The sequence below is a fragment of the Lissotriton vulgaris genome, chromosome 4_1, assembly GCF_964263255.1.
Source record: "Lissotriton vulgaris chromosome 4_1, aLisVul1.2, whole genome shotgun sequence".
In the NCBI taxonomy this organism is placed as follows: Eukaryota; Metazoa; Chordata; class Amphibia; order Caudata; family Salamandridae; genus Lissotriton; species Lissotriton vulgaris.
The window spans coordinates 881,629,344-881,649,475 of NC_141691.1; the positions used below are offsets into that span (position 1 = coordinate 881,629,344).

A 20,132-nucleotide genomic window follows, 5' to 3' on the forward strand; every position below is an offset into this window, starting at 1 on the left:
GTTTTCCTTTGTTTTGACTCCATGTCTGTAATCACAGTGGAATTGTGAATACCCTTCTTGTTCTTGACCGGCTCTGTTTATTCTGCTACTAAGTTCAAATTACCAAGTTCTCCCTCGACACAGCAATGTCTGTATGCATGTATGTATAGATATATAGGGCAGAGTGCCCAATGCTGAACAGAAGCTTCTGTACATTGCCAAAAGTCTAATGTGGCAAGCAGGAGCTTCCTTCACTGGTAATTGCCCACCAGCCGGAGTCCTCGACTTTTATTAATGGCAGATGGGTGCAGCTTGATAGCATGAAAGAGGACAAATAGAGCTAGAGGGGTTTTCTGTGGTGATCAGTGAAATATTTTCCATCTGCAGGCCATTAGAGACAAGAAGCAGGTTGCAGGGGAATGTTCAGTAAAGGAATTACAGTAAAACACAGGAAGTTGTTGATGGTTCCTAGGAGCGGTAGCAATATTTTCACTCATAAGAACATTGTCAAAACAACATAGCATGAAAGGGAAGGTTTTCCCGCGAAGGGGTTATAATATGACATTAGAAAGCAGTAGTGGTTCCTAAGATTCTAATAGTGAGGGCAATATTTCCCTCCAGAGGTCATTAGAAATAAGAGGTAGGGAATGCAGGGGCAATAATTATAGTAATACCTGTCACTGATATCTTAAAAGAGTCTGGAATACAGCGGATCCAAAAAGACTGGTGGTAAAATATCCAAAGAGTTTAAAATGTGATCAAAACACAGATCAATGAGCATGAAAGAGGAAGGATGGCCTATAGAGTGAAGAACTATGTATTCAATAACACATCAAACGTCAGATGGAAGTGAAGGGAGTGACCTGCAATTTACTAGGTTTAATATTCTGTGACAAAATATCTAAGCTTTGTAAGATTACATTATAGGATTTTTTGGCAAATAACTTTCCTGGCTAAGGGACTGCAAATATTACCCCAATACATTCTTTGTCTTCCCTGTACAGGAAATGTATTGATCATTCGTGCAGTTAAGGGGAATCTACAATTGTTATGTGTTTCTTTTAACATGTTTATGTGCTTTAAGGTTTTTTTCAATTGTCTCAAGTAGTTTCATCCAATTTACAGTCTTTGATTATCAGAAGCATTTTTAGGCTGTAGCAAAACTGTGTATAGCTATTTGGCCCATTATAAAATTATTCGGATTCCTTTGCCATCAGAACCAACACTTTCTATGCTCCCCTTTATGCAACAGCGGAGGTAAGCGATCAGGGGGGCTGGGCCTGCAACATCAGGGAGATGGAGCTGGTATATGGGGAAAACAATGACAGGGTGGGGGGAAAGTAAAGCAACAATGGAGGCAGGCAAGCAACAAGGAGAGTTTGGAGGAACAGACTGAGCAACAATGCGGAAGGGGAAGCAACAAAGCGGCGTTGTATGGGAAGGAGGGGCGAGGAAGGGATTGCAAACACATGCACACTTAGTGAGTGCTGCAAATAAAGGAAAAGATCAGCAAGGGCCTGAAAAGGTGGGTAATGAAAGCATACTCGTAAATAATGGAATAAGTCCTGCCCATGCTCCAGGGGCGAGAGAAACACACGAAAAGGAGGTGAATCTGGGCTGCAGTGACCAAACAGGCGCCAGCAAATAAGACTGACAATGAAGAAAGCCAATAGTAAGCAATTGGTGGGTTTGAAGCACTCTTTAAGCAAATACAATGCCTCACGAGCAACACTGCATGTAGTCTCAGGAAAAACCAAAAAAGGAAACAATGAATAATGACATCAAGTTTCTCAAAACAATTAACATATATTTCACTTGAATTGTAAAATCATTTTATTGGTACAAATATACATATGAATAAAATCCCATTAAACTGAAATATCTGATTATCTAGGAGTATGCAAAATGCTTGTTATTACTTTATGTGTTAAGACCTTCTCTTCATGAATTTTCACTTCAATTTTGAGCTGAAAATTTCAGTAGCAATCTAGTTACCTTCAAAAAAACACCAATAACATAGAAGTTACAAATACCCTAATTTGAACCCACTGTACATTTTCACCTATAACCTCAAACAGCATATTACTGCGGCAGTTATTTTGCATTTTTTTTGTGCTAAAAGGCAGTGTCTAAAAGTATGCCTATTTTGTTTATTTACAAAAACAAATTACAGTATAATCACATCGGGGATGCAAAGTTGAACCTAATAGGCCTAGGCAACTTTACGTTATATGTATGTGTATATAAATATACATATCTATATAAATACAGATGTGTCACATTTTGCTGAGAATAAACAGACCTCAATAAACAATGTTCAAATGACAGCTTAAAAAATAAAATAGCACATTTTTGTAACCTTTTACCCTATAAAAATATAAATTAAGAACGTCTAATCAAACTGAAATGTAAACTATCATCTATGAAGTGTGAAGAATCCACCAGATTGCTTTCTTTTATGACCTTAGAAACATAAGTGAACCACAAAACCGTAACATAAATGTAGTTATAAATGACTTGAGTCCACTTACAAATTTACCCAAGACTCTTTTTCTTGCTATAGTTATGACAGTTTGCAAAAGTAATCAATTTTCACTCCATAGGAAGAGAGAGTGCAGATCAAACACCTTTTTCCAGAATGTTAAGGAATCCTAACTTTTGATCTTTACACAAGGTCACCAAGGGGTCCTGTTGACAACATAAGCCGCAATACCGAAAGTATTTCATTTAATATTCTACCAAAACCGAAGTTGATAACAAATCTTAGGTGCCAATTACATGTATAAAAAACTCAGGAATTTCAGTTAATAAATAGAAGATGGTTTTAGAAACTAGTGTTCAGAACAATACAGATTATCCCTACAAATCACATGAAAACCTATACATTTTGAGGAGAAGAGCATCTGGAAAAAAGAAAAGGGATTTAACTTCTGCTTTCTATATGATCTGTGTGGGGTTTCTGCTATGACCTAAATGATCACTTTTTTAATAACTGATAGGACTGTATTGTCTTTGAAATTCCTACTCATGGCAAAATGTCCCTATTAATGTTTGTGTTTAGAGAATGCAAACCTGTTCAAAATCAGGGCTACTTGTCAATCAAAGGCACGTCAGCTCATTTGACGTTGCCAGCTGAGAAAATAAATTGCAGTATGTCTTACGATATTGGTAAGAGGAGCCTCAAAGTTCTGGCTCAGAACAGTGCACAGCTCAAATACTTTTTGTCATAAATTTGTGTTTTCACTTTACTGCGTTCCAAATTACCCTAACTCAAGAAAGTGACTTGCCTGTCAATTATGGGCATGTATTTCCAGATGTGATACTATTCTCATAACCTACAGGTATTCCAGGATTTAAAATCACTAATAAAGGGAAAAAATAGAATCATGTAAGTCATTAAGTAGTACTTGAATTATTAGAATGATGTAATATTAATGTGTATGTTTTATGGTTCTGTATTTTCCACACACGTTTTCAACTAGTGGCCAGATCAGTGACAAACCCAATGGCAAGAGTGTTTCTTAAAGTAAAAAATACCTGTGATGTTTTCGAAGAATTATAGAATTTGATTGCCTTTTTTATATATTTTCTGTATTACATGATAAGATACAGCCGTTGGTTTCAGTTAGAGTTAGCGTTCAAATACCAATTTAGAAAAAGTTAAAGAATATTCACCTTTAAGAACATTTTATTCGACATAATATAAGTATTGTATACACATGATATTGAATTTAAATATTTTTCTTAATTTATAAGGTTGTTTCACTGGGAAAACTTTTTAAACATTGAGAATAAAAATAACTAAGGAAATCATGTTTTCCATGTGTTGGGCCTTTCTCCTAATCTGATTCGAATTTTTAAGGTGTAATGGCTGCTTACTACACAGCAAAATGGAGCTAACTGGGAAATATCCAAAGTAACCCACAATTCTGCCTCACAGCAAATTTACCTTAGGTTTAGGTTTTGAGTTCATGGGACAACTAGTTTTAACCACATTGCTGCTGTGCATTTTCCCCTCCTGTGCTGATCTATGGTGAACTCCATTGTTCATGACGAGCTCAGCTCGTCATCAGCACATCTCCACTGTGCCTCATGACGAGCTGAGCTCGTCATGAGCATGGAAGGGGTTAATTGTCAAATGATTGCTCACATCTTGCTCAGAGTTCTAAGTGCAACTGAGAAAAGGCCTCCTCGCCGTCAGCTGACATTGTCTAATGGTACTGAAAGTCATCATTCCTGAATGGTAGGGGCATAAATCACAGGGCATTGCCTTTCTCTGGGATGAGCCTTTAAATACCACTGGAATGCATGAAATGAAACCCCTAACATCAAGAATGTTTAGTACATACAATGATATATCATTCTCTCTCAAGTAGATCACTACTATTATATAAACACATATGTTTTTGTTAAATACAGTTTAGACCTGCAATCTTTTCGCAGGCTATGGCTGAAAGGATACCTACCACATTATGCTTACCCATGTTCAATTACCCTATTTATTTAATTAAATTCCATCCAGGGCCCCAGTGTAGGGTGGGACAGGGTGGAGAGTAGTACAGAACGGGGTGACATGATATTAAATGAAGCTTGAGCCCTTTGATACCACAATTTGTCTACTGCAGAGCCCCCCACTGATGCATATATTGTTAATGACCTTGCCGCTCAGTAACTTACAGACCCTTTTTTACACTGAACCACCCCCTAATCGGAAAGGACGTTTTGAGAGAAAGATTTCACAGTTTAGGGCTAGCACTTAGCCTGTTCAAAGTGTGATGAAGCCATTTTGACACAAATGCACACTTTGCAGGTATCCCTCGAGAAGGCCCAGTACCAATTTAGAGAGCAAACATTGTATTCACATTAAGCTAAACTTTTTCTGTTTCATCCTCCTGAAATTCCATATTGCACAATACATTCCAATGACAGGGAAAGTCTGGACTCAAATGACCCTTTTTGATTTATTAGTATCCTGCTGGTAAGGGAGACTGTACTGCCACACTTTACCTATCTAGTGGCCTAACAGATGCATAAAAGCTTTATTAATGTGAGTACAGAAGTTGAGATCATTCCATAAATTAAAAAAAAACCTTACAGCCTTAATTAGTTTAATATATTTGATCAATGTAGACCTTCTCCCTGAACATCGTTATTAAATTAAGCCTTACAGTCAATGCTTAAGATACAGTAAATTGATAAACAAAGATTTAAATGGTCTGACATGGTAGAGGCATGATGTTGATCAGAGCCAGGGACACCATGAAAGTTAATGCATTGAAACCATGAAAGTTAATATATTGAGTGTGAGCCAATCACATTCACTGTTTAAAGGGCGGGGAACAGCAGGTAATGCTGATCCAAAAGTCAGTGAAAATGGGTTGTCTTTGCAAATTTGGACGTCCTAGACTGCAATTAAGTATCTGGGTCATGGTAGCAATATCACCTGTCAATGCTAAAAATGAGTGCAAATAACAAAAGTTATAGAGGCCCATACAAAATATAAATATGTGTCTACGAATATTTGGAAATATACACATATAAATAGGCATACTTATGTAAGCAAATTCAGTTAGCCCTTATAATTTCACTATGTAACAAATGCCTGAGTACCATGAAAAAACGTTGTGGCCTCTTGGTGGACTCATTGTTGACACTCCACTACAATATCCTGATATTAAATCTTCACTTTTTAGACAGTGTCATCCTCTATCCATCTACTGTTCCAATTTAGGGCCTGATTTAGAGTTTTGCGGATGGGTTACTCCGTCACAAATGTAACAGATATCCTGTCCACTGTATTACAAGTCCATTATATCCTACGACACTTGTAACACGATGGACAAAATAGCCATCACGTTTGTGACAGAGTAACCAGCCTGCCAAACACTAAATCTAGACCTTAGTGCCATGGTCTGATCTCACAGCTCCTGCAGCTCCCTTTCCAACCCAATTGTTACTTAAATGGTTGTGCTATCCAGAAATACCAAATTCATCTTGTTTATGTTGAAATGGGGGAAGTCCTTCATTTGAGTACTTGGAGAAGAAACCCCAAATCCCTGGTCAGATATGCTAATAGGTGAACATCACACACAGGATCCACAGAAGAAAACAATGTGAAATATATCCAGAAGCTCAAACAGATCCTTTAAAACAGTTCTATGGAGCACGTAAGAAATACTGCAAATGAGAGACTGATTGGTGCTGCACTTTGTGCACCCAAGTAAGGTGTGCAAAACTGCCATTTACAAAGGTACACTTCCAGTCCCAATGCACCGAATCACGATTTGCAGATCTTTACTCTCGCATAGTACAGATGCATTTTGACAGTGAACTGAGGTTTAGGTTTTTAGGCACCGCTGAGTATGTGTTTCTGGAACAGCAGTTACACACACACACACACATTTTGAATTTAACAACATAACATAACATTCATAAATATTTTACAGATAGTTTCCACTGTGAAAAGGCACACATAGGAATTCTCATTGAAGGCGATAGGAAGTGTGGTTCCACAGTGAGAATAAGCAAGGAACACTCTCACCCTTAAAAGGGATGTAGAGGAAAGGGCTTCTCTGTCAGCAAACATATTTCCTATCATAGAAACGCATTAAAGAAATGAAGTGTTTAAATGCACTTTGCGACAATTGTAAGATTTCGACTTGGAAATTGTGCATGCATACATATCATCCATGTGAATGCTCCTGGAAATATACGATTGACGTAGGTTTGCATCAGTGATTTGTAGACTTGTGGAAAATCTCACCAGTCACAATAAAAGCATATGCCACTCCTCAATATCAAACATTCTACATATATGGCAATAGTAAGACATGAGATATGATTTTTATCGCCAGTCACGGCATGTTTTAGGAGAATGCCAATCAATCTCACGAGTGAGCAGCTCTAAAAATAGCCAACATTTAGAAATGGCATGTGTTGTTACAACGGCTAACAGTGTGTAAAGCCTATCCTTATGATAGACTGTCCCAAATAGCAAAGTACAGTAACCCGTTTTATTACAAACAATTTCCATATCAGTATCATTCATTGAGGTACACTTATCATCAACGATGTGGGATTCATAAAACATATATATGTATGCATACATATTTACACTTAACCGGCATAGCTATATTTATATAGATTTATATATATGTATGTATATACACATATATATTTATAGGGAGGTAATCATATATATATATATATATAAGTATATATGTAATTTATACAAATTAGTCGTCATTGTGCTACCTCATAATTACAATGTGCAGTTTCATTTAGAAAGAAGATGTATTGGTACCATGAAGATTTTGATGCATGTATATCCCCATTTACAACACATTCTCTGCTGTACAGTGTGTTAACGTTTCGGGTGAATGACACCCAGTTAAAGGGTTATAAAGCCCTTGAGAAGAGCAAACATTGTAAAACACCTCCATCAAGGAGGTGCAAGATACAATACAGTACATATACAATAGGTTTTAGACGTTAACAAATGAATAAAAGACAATATTTGAAATAAACTAGGACAAAACAAAAGACCAAACAAATGAACATTGTTCTCATTGTATTGTTGAGTTAGTATCAGCAATCACGCGGGCGAGCTCTGTTAACTAGAAAAGAGTCCATTCACTTGCTAATACAGTGATTATTTCTTAGGCTTTATTTATCTGCTTCTTCGCCAGAGTCACTGGATTTGCCTCCTTGTTGGCCATCAGTAATCGTAAATTTCATTCTTCCTTCCTGACTCTCGAGTTGCGGTCCTGGGCTTCTTTTTGGACACGCCTCAAACATGGAAGCAGGACGCACTATACATTTCAGAGGAATAATAAAAGATAAAGATGTGTTGTTAATAACTTTCAACATGGGAAACAATGACACCAAGAACAATCTCCAGCCGACCACGCACAAAAAGAGGAAAAAAAACCCTAAAATTACCCATAATTTGCACCTTATACAAATATGTTCTTATGACATTTAAAAAAATTTAAAGTTGCTTTGAAGGCAGTAAAGGTGTCATATGGCGGATTTAAAATGTGTTACAGCAACATTGCACGGTGAGTTATCTAGGTACTTATCACGTCAGTGTGAGACCAGCAGGGATTAAGTTTGAAACCCGGCATGGCCAACTCAGCCTTTCTTTTTTTCCAATGGTATAAAATGGAGTAACCTTTGACTAGTTACTAGAAAAATCTATGATAGGAAGAATTGGCATGTTAATGAGGACATCATGATTCATAGTAGATAATGCCATGGACCAAAGGAACATAATTGACTGGGAGGGTGAGGCAGACTCGACTTCATGCCAGATGGTATGCATAGTCAGAGAAGTGGCCTTCGTTCCAACTATGGTACGAAGCCTGACTGACTGCTATGAGGTAAAAGATCTAACAAAGGCCAGGAACTAATTACCTTAAACTTCTACAAGATAATACTGGAGGACAAGGGCAAGCCTACAGTTAGGAAAAATGTATTCAAGTTAATAGATAAATTAGCAAGCTGAACTATCAGTGTGTTTCCGGTCACACTACAAAATTCTGATAGAAAGCGAAAAACTAAGCAATTATAAGATGTAGCTATTTTGTGAACTCATTTGCCAACGAAGCACAGCTGCATACAAACATGGCAATGTATTATATATGGACAAAGTACCCCCTACCGTTAATATAAGGATACAGCATGTCACTGAGGATTAATATAATAATATAGAGGGGAATGAAGCCTAAAGGTGAATTCCTTTATAAGGTTATGGAACATTACGGTGATTTGTAATATCCATATCATGTACGGCAGGGTGCACTTTATCCCATATAAAATATGGTCACACCATCACCTTTCCTACAAACCAATTAAATCCTTGGTGTGTAGTTCTTTGATAAGAAAGAAAGAGCATATTTGCAAACATGCAAAATAAAAATAGAACCTCTAGTGCAAAATGAAACACATCAAAAACCTGTTATATATTTTTTGGAAAACATATTAGAATCAGTTCAATACCGTTTTTATAAGCTGTCATAACTTAGAATGTGTAGAAACATGTAGACATGCTCTATAATTATCTAAGGTGTGCCAAAATTAAATGTTTTTTTTCTGTTTGTCACTGTAACCTAGAAAAACAGAGCAGAAGAGAGAAAAGCAACATTTTATTTTTGTTGCTTTAAACAGCTGTTCTGTGACCCGAGGTCTTTTTTGATTTTATTTTTAATAATCGGTGACTAGGAGCTTTACAAGTTGCTGACTATAAACAAATTAGATATGGGCATTTATACAGGGATTTCGGAATCCCATTTATAATAAATATTCTTGACAGGTTAAAGTCCAAACCATTATGCTCCGAGTAGAAGGTGACCATCTCTCCACCGAAGCAGACATTTATCTAGTTTTGTGGAACAGTTTAGAAGGAGACTAAGTCCTGAAACAGTAATTTGGCAGTTGATCAAGTCCCTATTTAGTCATTTTGGATGACCTGCTAGATGGGCTCACAGACAGAGTTGGTGGTCTGCTGTCCCTTGCAGGCTACTTACTATACCTGTGTTGCAACCAATTATAGGTCACACTTTGAAATTTTAGCAAGACCAAATAAGCATCCCATCACACAGAATTTGGTACATTGAGCATCACTTAATTTGGTAACAGTAATCCCCGTTATTCATAGTGCTTATAAGTTGCAAAATTGCGTCACAAAGTGCTCTAGAAATTTGTTGGTATTATTATTATTATTATGGTAGTATTAGTAATAGTAGCAGTATTGTTATTATATTGAAATTCCGAATCAGATCATAATAAGCTTGCAGTGCCTGCATTGAACATTTTAGCTAAAAACTCGGACATCTTTTTCCCTCACATTAAAAATTTTCTTTTTTAATGGGCATTTCTTGGCACCACAACAATCAAAAAATGTATCCTGTAACCAAGCATAGATCAACTTTATGGACAGGATGTCTGGACTGATCTATGGTCTATGAGCGACTGTGGGGAGCCCATCTTTAGCAGCCGGTCATTGAGGTAGGGGACTAAGTGTGCTTCTGACCTTCTAAGATGGGAAGGGACCACCGCTATTACCTTAATAAAAACCTGAGGGGCTGAAAGCAGCACAATAAACTGAAAGTGTTCCTGGCCTGGGGCGTGGCCAGGGCGGCAACCGCAATGGCCGCTCTGCCGTGAAGCTCCTCCGGGCGGGCGCCCAAACTGGACCTTAAGGAATGTAGTCCACATCCCTGCCATCCCTGAATGCATCGTTCAGCCGCCTGATGGTCCGGAGCAGCCTTGGAGACGTTCCTGGGCAGCGGGGTCGGCTGTTTGCGGCGGCTGCGACGGAGGGGATCTGAGGCCTCCGGAGCCCGGCGCCATCTTCCCTGCAACACTGGAGAGCCGGGTGAGTGCGCTTCGGCGGACGGCGGCCGCGCCGCCTCTCCTCTGATCCCCTGCCTCCGGCGCTTTCGCGCGCTGCTTCCCCCTGGCTGCTCGGCCCGTCTTGCCCCTGGTTCCGGGCTCACGGGTGTGGCTGCTATTTCGGCCTGCTCGGGGGTGGAGCCGGGGACTGGATTTGGGTCCCGGGCCGGGTTAGAGAGGAGTGCTGCGGGCGCGTTTGGGGGTCCGGGGGGGAGGGGGGTGCGAGCTTGCTGTTCTGACCGGGGGCGCTCCCTGATGACGTGCGGCAGCTCAGCCGTTCGCCTGCACACCGCGCCACTCTCCGTCGCCGCCGCGAGGCTGCTGATGCTGCTGGCGCCTGGGATAGGAGGCCTACCACTGCTTCTCGTGGCGCCATTTTGAGCTCCCCGGCTGCCTGCATCCCTGCTACCTTGACTGCGGCTTGGGCCTTCGATTGCTGTCCTGTCCACGAGGCCGGTCACTGGGGGCCGTCCTGCTTCTGCCATTGATCCCCGCTCACCTCCGCTGTCGCAGAGACTGCGGCTGCCTGCATCCCTGCTACCTTGACTGCGGCTTGGGCCTTCGATTGCTGTCCTGTCCACGAGGCCGGTCACTGGGGGCCGTCCTGCTTCTGCCATTGATCCCCGCTCACCTCCGCTGTCGCAGAGACTGCGGCTGCCTGCATCCCTGCTACCTTGACTGCGGCTTGGGCCTTCGATTGCTGTCCTGTCCACGAGGCCGGTCACTGGGTGCCGTCCTGCTTCTGCCATTGATCCCCGCTCACCTCCGCTGTCGCAGAGACTGCGGCCACGCCACACATCCCCCACGATGGGGAAGAAGGACCTAGCCCAAAAGACCCTCAATTTCGAAAAGGCTCCCCCTGCCGCTGATCCCCCTCCGGGTGCTTCTGCTGGAGCCCAGGCGACACAGCCTGCTGGTGATGCGGCATCCATGATGGCCACTATCATGGGGGAGATGCGGGCTGGCTTCAAAGCCCTGGACACTAGATTTGATAGCTTGGAGCAGAAGCTGTCCGCCATCAATTCAACCGTACAAGCCCACGATAGGCGTCTGGACTTGGCGGAGTCTAGAATATCCGACAATGACGACGACTCCTCCAAAACCCGAAAGAGACTCGAGAGGGTGGAGAAACTTCTAAAGGAAGTCGCCATTAAAAACGAGGATTTAGAAGCGCGTGGCAAGCGCAATAACATCAGAATCCTTGGCGTGGCGGAGACGACTGCCACTGGCCGGTTTGACACCTTTGTGGAAAATCTCCTCATCGAACTGTTTGGCAAAGATACGTTCACGGCAGGTTTTGTGGTGGAGAGGGCACATAGGTCCTTGGGGCCTAAGCCGCGCTCGGGACAGTTGCCCCGACCCATCATCGCAAGGATTATGAACTTTAGAGACCGTGATGCCGCGCTTCGGGCGGCGCGAGAAATGGGTGAGGTACGATGGCAAGGGAGCAAGCTGTCCTTCTTCCCGGACTATACAGTCATGGTGCAAGAGGCCCGGAGAAAGTACACCAGCGTCAAGGCGGCTCTCCGAAACCTGGGCCTGAAATACAATATGCTCTACCCTGCCCGACTGAAAGTAGACCTCAATGGCCGGTTTCGCATTTTTGACTCTCCAGCGGAGGTGCAAGACTTCTGTAGTGCTTATAAGTCTGGGACTGGATCGGCCTCCGGCTCTAGGCCCACTTCTCCCCCGCAGTCAGACACGCAGGTCAGCGCTGACCTGTTCACGGACGCTGGACAGGGTTGATTGCTCACTCCACTTTGGCCTTGGATCTTTTCTTTGTTGCGGGAGTGACTAATGTTCCTTCATACTTCTCCGTTATGACATTCTCCATGTTCAGTTGGATTGTCCGCCCGGGGGCTAGCGTTGCCTACACCCCTAGCGCGGGCTAATATGTTTCGTTGCGTATTCTGGGGGTTTCTAGCTTGTGTAATGCTACCATTTACGCCAGTGTTTCCTACATTGCACTTGCTGTCTTGCCTTTCAGATTTGCAAATGGGGGGGTTCTGCCTCTCACGGGGTGTTGGGAGGCTGGGTGGCGGGGGGGGGGGGGGGTGGGGTTGTTTGTTTTTTTGTGTTGTTTTCTTCTACTTTATATTGATCGCGAGACACATGGCACTGGTTTGTTCACGGGTCGCTTCTTGCCCACGATTTTCGACTTAACTCCATGGCCCGAGTAGGATTGCAGACTGGCCCTTCTATTCTAAAGTTGATGACCTTGAATGTCCGGGGCCTGAACTCTACCTGGAAACGGAAAAAGGTTTTACAGTATGCAGCAAGACATAATGTTGATATTTTAATACTGCAGGAAACACACATGGTTCATTCAGGCACACCCTCCTTTGCACGGAGCTGGGGCGCAAACAGAGTGTTTTCATGCTTCAGTAGGTATGCTCGGGGGTGGCGGTCTTGATTCACAAACGCTTACCCTTTGTCCTGACTGACAGTAAGGTGGACGGAGAGGGGCGATATGTGATTTTACATGGGCTGCTGTTTGGGTACAAGGTTTCCATTGTGGGGGTTTATGGCCCTAATGTCGATTCCCCAGCCTGCCTTGCGGACCTACACATGTCTCTAGTACACGCAGATATTGATCTTCTGGCATTGGGGGGCGACTTTAACTTGTTGATGAACCCCGACAGGGACAGCACGTCCCCCTCCCCTGACCGCAAACCCCTATCCCGCGCTGCGATGGCGGATCTATGTTCCCACTTTACACTGCAGGACATTGAGGCTACCCGTCACTCTACCTCCCCGTCCTTCACGCACCACTCTGGCTTCCACAACACGAGCACCAGGATGGACTACTGGCTTTTATCCCCTGGCTTGGAGGGTTGGGTTACTGATTTACACACGCTGCCACGCACCATATCTGACCATTCTCCGGTGGTTCTGGCTCTTGCGATCCCCAGGTTGGGTGGTTATGAGAGGCAGTGGAGATTCCCTGGGCGCGCACTGACGGACCCAGTTTTCACAGAGGAGATCCGCTCGGCGATTGAGGACTATTTTGACCTCAACACCGGCTCCGTGACGGCGTGGGCCACACTATGGGAGGGATTCAAAGCAACAATCAGGGGGGTTTGCATCACCAAGCATGTAGGGGCGCTGCGTGAAATACGGTCCACCCTGTCCCGCATTGAGACTGACCTATCGGCCATTGAAACTCGGATCCTGACTGACCCCTCCCCAGCCAACGACGCTAAACGCATCGAGCTCCTGTTAGAGTTCAGAGACACGGCGGACAGGGAACTAAAATACGTAGGCAAGTACCATTCGGCCCGACAATACGGCGAGGGGGACAGACCGGGACGGTTATTGGCGCAATTGCTGCGCCCCCCCCGGCAGGCGGCGTACATCACACAGATTGTGGCTGCAGATGGCACATCTCACTTCACCACTCCTGACATTTGTAACACTTTCTTGTCTTACTACAAGCAGCTCTACAAGTCCGCCCTAACAGTGGAAACTCGCGATCCAGGTCCATACATCAACGAGATAGCCATGGTGTTCTTGGAAAAGTACATGCAAGACTTCCTGGCGCACCCTATTACTCCCGAACTGATCGCAGAGGCAATAGACTCGCTGAAGGGTTCCTCGGTGCCAGGCCTGGACGGTTTCACAGCAGATTTTTATCAAACATACAAAGAGGAGTTGGTCCCTATCCTGGTCGAGGTGTACGCGGAGGCCCTGGAGTCCGGTGTTCTCCCCCCTACGCTCCGTGAGGCAGTTATTGTCTTGCTACCCAAACCTGGCCGAGACCCAACGGTCTGCGGTTCCTATCGCCCGCTATCACTCCTAAACCTAGACTATAAAATCCTTGCCAAGGTGCTCGCTATGCGGCTCGCGCTGCTAGTGAATTCTATCATTTCACCGGTTCAATCCGGCTTCGTGCCCCAAAGATCGACTTCCCTGAATCTACGCACAGTCTTCTCGGTCCTACATAGAATTGACCCGACCGTCCCAGCGGCGGCGGTCTTTCTGGACACCGAGAAGGCGTTCGACACCTTGGAGTGGCCCTTTTTTCTAGACGTGATGCGTAGGATGGGCATGCCGGCTATGTTTGTGGCGACCGTTGAACTGCTGTACACGGCTCCCACGGCGCGTCTTCGCCTCAATGGAACTATCACCGACAGATTCACTCTGTCTAGAGGAACACGTCAGGGATGCCCCTTATCCCCCTTACTTTTTATTTTGGCTATGGATCCTCTGGTCCGTCACTTTCAGGAGAAACACTTGCACAGGGGACTCCAGTTCCGCACGGGGCCTCTGCTTGTCTCGCTCTACGCGGATGACATGGTTCTGTACATCCGCACCCCAGAAACTAACCTGCAGCCTCTGCTGTCGGAGATTGTACGTTTTGCTGATTACTCTGGCCTCAGGGTTAATTGGCACAAATCGCAACTGTTCCCCCTTACCCTTGCCACTTCGAGGTGGCCTTGCGTCTTCCCATTGGAATGGTGCGAGGACTCCGTTAAATACCTAGGAATTCACATCCACATGGACACCGTGGCTATCATTCGCATGAACTATGGACGCGCCCTCGATTTCTTGGAAGATAACACGGATAGGTGGCTCCGCCTTCCCTTGTCAATGGCTGGTTTCATTGCCATAGTGAAAATGGTGGTACTGCCCCGGTTCTTATATTTATTCAACAACATCCCCATCCCTCTCACTCGGGTTTTTTTCACGCAACTACGCACGGCCCTGTTGAGATTGGCTTGGGGTGGGAAGCGCCCACGTCTGGCCTGGAGCGCGCTGACACTGCCATATGAAAGGGGGGGCTTTGGGGTCCCGGACTTCTACCTCTACTACCTGGTTGCCCAGTGCTCGTATGCCCATTCCTGGTTCCATCCGGACGCCAGGATTCAACACTTGAAACCTGAGGCGGACGCTGCACTCCCTATATCCCTGGACAATGTGCTCCCTAAGGGCCTTCCTCGCGATCCGCATGACATACTTCCTCGTACCACTACGGCTTGGGCCTGGGACAAACTTAGACGCTTACTGCGTGTTGACACTCTGTACTCACAGGCCCTCCCACTGCCCAACCCTCATTGGCTCCCCATAACTGGTGAAACATTGATCTGTCGTACACTAGCTAAATACCAATTGACTACGATCGGTGACTTGTTCCCCGACGGCCACGCGCTTTCCGTTTCCGAGGACCCTCGCTTCTCGGAGCGCACTTTCATGGACACCTTTGTGCTGGCTAGACTCAAGGCATTGTTGCGTGCCACGTTCCACACCTTCCCGTTGCCACCGGACGACACTCTCGCACTCACTTCCATTATCCAGAACACTTCAGGGGCCCACGTGGTATCCAAACTTTACAAATTATGCTTATCCTCACTCCCTTCGTCGGATGAGACGGTTCGTGCCGCTTGGGAAAAGGATCTGGGCACCCAGATCTCTGACGATCAATGGGACGCATGTTGCGCCACGACAAGAGAGGTGTCGATGAATAACAGACACAAACTCATTCATTTCAAATTCCTTCGCCGACTGTACCACACCCCAGCGATGGCCCACAGAATCGACCCTGCGCGCCCCCACACCTGTCCCAAGTGCAACGCCCCACAGGCGGACTTCGCCCATCTCTCCTGGACATGCCCAAAGCTCCACGCCTTTTGGGTTGCTATACATGATACACTGGGTACGATTATAGGCATTCCACTGGCCGTCTTACCTGAGATTGCCCTGATGGGATACATGTCCAACTTTCCCCGAAAGATACGCAAATTGGCATCGATCTGCTTCCTTCTGGCCAAGGAAGAGGTTGCACTGCACTGGTGCTCAAGACGGGCTCCCACAGTTGCCGCTTGGCTGCGTAGTGTGGCTTATTGCAATGTCAATAGTGTGGAATATTCTGGCCAACTCCCGGCAACCTCCCGCCCCACTGACATCTGGGACCCGTATCGCCAATACATTGCGGGGAGGGCGAGGGAAGCCACAGCTCAGTCCCTACACCCCAATTTACCTACTGGGGTGGGCTAGGCCTCAGGTACCCCACGCGGCACTCCATTAGTTAGAGCTTCTGCCACGACACGCCGCTCTCCTGTGACATGGGGCTGGACCGTCCCGTTTGCTCACTGCTTTACCCTACTCTTGGTCCCTCAGGTATTGTTGGCGATCTATGGCCTTCTGTTTTTACTCCTGTTCCTCCCGGGTGGGGTGCTTAGATGTTTGCTGTTATAGAAGTGTGGTTATAGTCTGCGATGCCTCCTATTGTGATACGGAACGGACTGATGTGCTGGTCTCGCAAGCTGTTACTTCTGTATGATGCAATTTTCTTTCTTTTTTTGAGTTTTTTGGACTATTGTTTATGCTTGCTTTGAATTTCAGTTGCTTATCAGAAAATTCTACTATTGTGACATTGGTTATGCTCCATGATGCGACCTAACTGTTTATTTTCCTAGCGTCACTTTATGTTACCGGAACTGATTGGACTCTGCCTACTTGACGCTATGATCAAAATCTGTAAGCTGTATTACTGTGGTTTGCGTCAATTTGCTTTAATAAAATGTTTAAAAAAATAAATTAAAAAAAAAGTGTTCCTGGCCTACCTTTAACCTAATGTGGGATTAGAGGACAGCTATATGGAAATACACATCCTGCAAGTGAAAGACTCTATCAAGGTTCCTGGGTGTAGAGCTAACAGGTTCAGAGCCAGAATGAGCATTCTGAACCTGTGCTTGCTCAGTAAGGCGTTCTGCGGGCATAGGTTCAATATATGCCTGAGGCCTCCATCCTTCTTTGGAACATGAGTAGCATCCTTTTCCCTTCTCCATACCTGGCTTGATGACACACTTGGACAAAAGAAGATTTACTATGTGCATTTGCATTATGGAGTGATCCTCCAAATGTAGTCCTGGTGTGTGAGGAAGATAGTGAGGGGAGGAGATGAATGGCATGGCATAGCTCCTTCGGATAATTTTTAAGACACACCTATTCAACAGGATGGATCTCCATCTGATGAAGAAGTGTTGTATTGGGCCTCCTACCAACGAGGCTGTAGCGTCCTCCCCAGCCTGGGTATCCTCTAATGACTATGCCACACACAGAGCTTAGGGTAATAGGTCTTTATTCATCTATATGTAACTGCAAAACCAATATTCTACACCTGCATTCACTTCACTCCACTCGAAAACGTACGTCGCCATTTTACAGAGTCCATCAGGAGTCAAAAGAGTTCAGTCATTACTAACTCACACAAAACTGCATCTCCCCCTTTGTTAAATAAAATGTATTTTCTTACAAATGTATACAATGAGTCTTTGTAGTGCTTTGATCACATGTCCCGACGTGTCTTCAGAAACTGGGGGAGGGCAGTCGAAGGGTAAATGATCTGTGTTGATGATGTAGGAACATCAGCAGTAAGGGGGTCTTCAATTGCCTTTTTAGACCTACTCTCAACATTGACATTGATGCCTGATGAAAGATATGTCACTTGTTGGAAATGTGAGAAATCTCTTGCAATGGACTTACTAGGATGTTGACCTAATTCAAAACAAGATTCCTCTCCCGAGCAGAAAACGCATTTATATAATCAAGAAGTCGGTCCAGAAAAATATCAGTCCAAATCTTGTAAGTTAGTATTCTTCTTTATTTTCTCATCACACATGTCTCATAACAGCAGATTGGCATTGTTGGTATAGCCAAGATGCAGCCTACATCTTGGCTATACCAACTCCGCCAATCTGCTGATATGAGCCATGTGTGATGAGAAAATAAAGAAGAATACTAACTTACTATATTTGGACTGATTTCTTCATGATATAAATGTGTTTACTGCTCAGGAACAGAATCTTGTTTTGTATTTGTTCCTTGTGTACCTTTGGTCACAGAGAATGTCTTGGATATGTGGGTGGCCCTCTCCTAGCTGTTCCCTTGAGCACACGTTCGATACTACTGGTATTCCGATTATGATAATGGTATTGCGCAAGGTCTAACCAAGCCACGCTCCAAAGTTACATAGGATGTTGACCCGTCACCATGGGTCCTGGGCTGGTCTTAACATGAAGGGGCTCAGCATCGAAGGAAGCATCAGATTTTCGTTTTCCAAATTGATGGACAAGCACTCGATCTCCTCTAGTAAAAGTAACATATTTTGCACGTCAACACTTGTCTGAATATGCCCTCTTTTTGATTCTATGACCCAACTCTGTGATAAAAGATTTTTCCTCACTACTTGAAATTCTGTTAGTCCATTGAGGTGACTTGGCTGTCAAGGCTCTCCCAAACACCAATGTTGCAGGGCTTTCACCCATGGTCGAGTGAGTGGTTAAACGGTAAGCTCGAAGAGTAGAATTCAATACAGTGTTAAGGTTGTGCTTTTCCAATACAGCACAATAAACAGCTTTCTATTGAGTACTCATGAAACATTCAACAAGGTCATTGGCCTGCCGCCAAAGAGGTGTGTTCTTCTGATGCTCAATATTAGGATGACTGAGAAAGTCTCTGAATTCTTGACAGTTGAAAGGTGGACCGTTGTCTGGTTTTTTAGACTGCAGGAACACCCCATGTAGCAAAGATGCCATCTAATCTCTTGATGACTCGAGTGATGGATGAGAGATCTTCTATTAATGGAAAACAGGAGTATTCATCACCAAACATCAGGTGACATCCATTGTCAAGAGGACCAAAGAAGTCAAGGACAATTCTTTCTAATGCATGCTTAAGGCATGTTGAGTGGTTTTTGATGAAAGGCAGTTGCATATATGACAGGACTTCAATTCTCTTTCAACTATCTCATAGAGATGGGGAAACCAGACTTGGTATCTGTTAGATCTGGGGGTCTCTAGTTGGCAATGGTTATCACCTTTGTCCAAATAGGGACCCTTACTTCTAAATCAGGATAAGGGGATTCCACTCCTTAATAACCCCTGCTCACCCCCTTGGTAGCTTGGCACGAGCAGACAGGCTTATCTCAGAGGCAGTGTGTTAAGCATTTGTGAATATGCACAGTTATACAGTGAGAACACTACGGATGGACACAACACAGGTTTTATAAAAATAAGTATTCTTTATATAGATTTAAACACAAGACCACAAACGACAAAAATCCATAATACTACACTTAAGATTACTTAAAAGATGATTAAAGTCTCTTAGTTCAAGTTGTTGGTAAATGCGACAAAGTTCTCAACAACGTACCTGGATGCATAACGCAAAGTGAACAAAAGGCTCGCAAAAGGGGAGATGCGTCGGGTCCGTGACCCGGGGGAACGGTTGCGTCCTTCCTCAATGCTTGAGCAGAGTAGGGGACTCGTCGTGAGCCTTACCGGTGCGGAGGTGATGCGTAGATTCTCGGCCTGCAGGCCCGTTGCGGTGTGCAAGATGGCGCCTTGATGCGATCCGATGATCCAGTTGCGAAGCAAAAAAATGGTGCCCTTGGTGCGGCGATGGGATGACGATGCGATGTCGCCCTGGTAGCCTTGCGACGACTCTGTAATTTGGAGCCACAACAGGCCCTGCAACGCGCTTCTCCAGTGAAGCGATGGTGACTCTCGAAGGCGTTACGCTTCTCCGGTGATGCAACAGCAGGCAGCTTCGATGAGCACACGCTTCCAGGGAGATGCGACGAAGGCTCGCTTCTCCGGCATTGCGATGATCTCAGCTGCGGCGGTGACACACTTCTTCTCGGTGTATTGCGCTTCCAGCTCCCAGCGGCACGCAAGTGACTTGAGTCAGAATTCCCAGCAAGGAAATTCAGGAGGGAACTGGAGGTGAAGTCTTTTGTTTCTGAGACTTCACCAGGA

At 44.4% G+C, this 20,132-nt stretch overlaps 1 protein-coding gene across 2 annotated transcripts in view; it reads right to left on the reverse strand.

Moving 5' to 3' along the window:
- Positions 1 to 7,504: 7,504 nt before the first annotated feature.
- CARMIL1 (capping protein regulator and myosin 1 linker 1) overlaps positions 7,505 to 20,132 on the reverse strand; it is a 994,750-nt gene continuing 982,122 nt past the window's right edge. For both annotated transcript variants that reach the window (XM_086965173.1, XM_086965172.1), the window contains one exon: positions 7,505 to 7,790. In XM_086965173.1, coding sequence (XP_086821299.1) covers positions 7,645 to 7,790 — 146 coding nt within the window. In that variant the 3' untranslated portion in view covers positions 7,505 to 7,644. The remainder of the gene's footprint in view (positions 7,791 to 20,132) is intronic.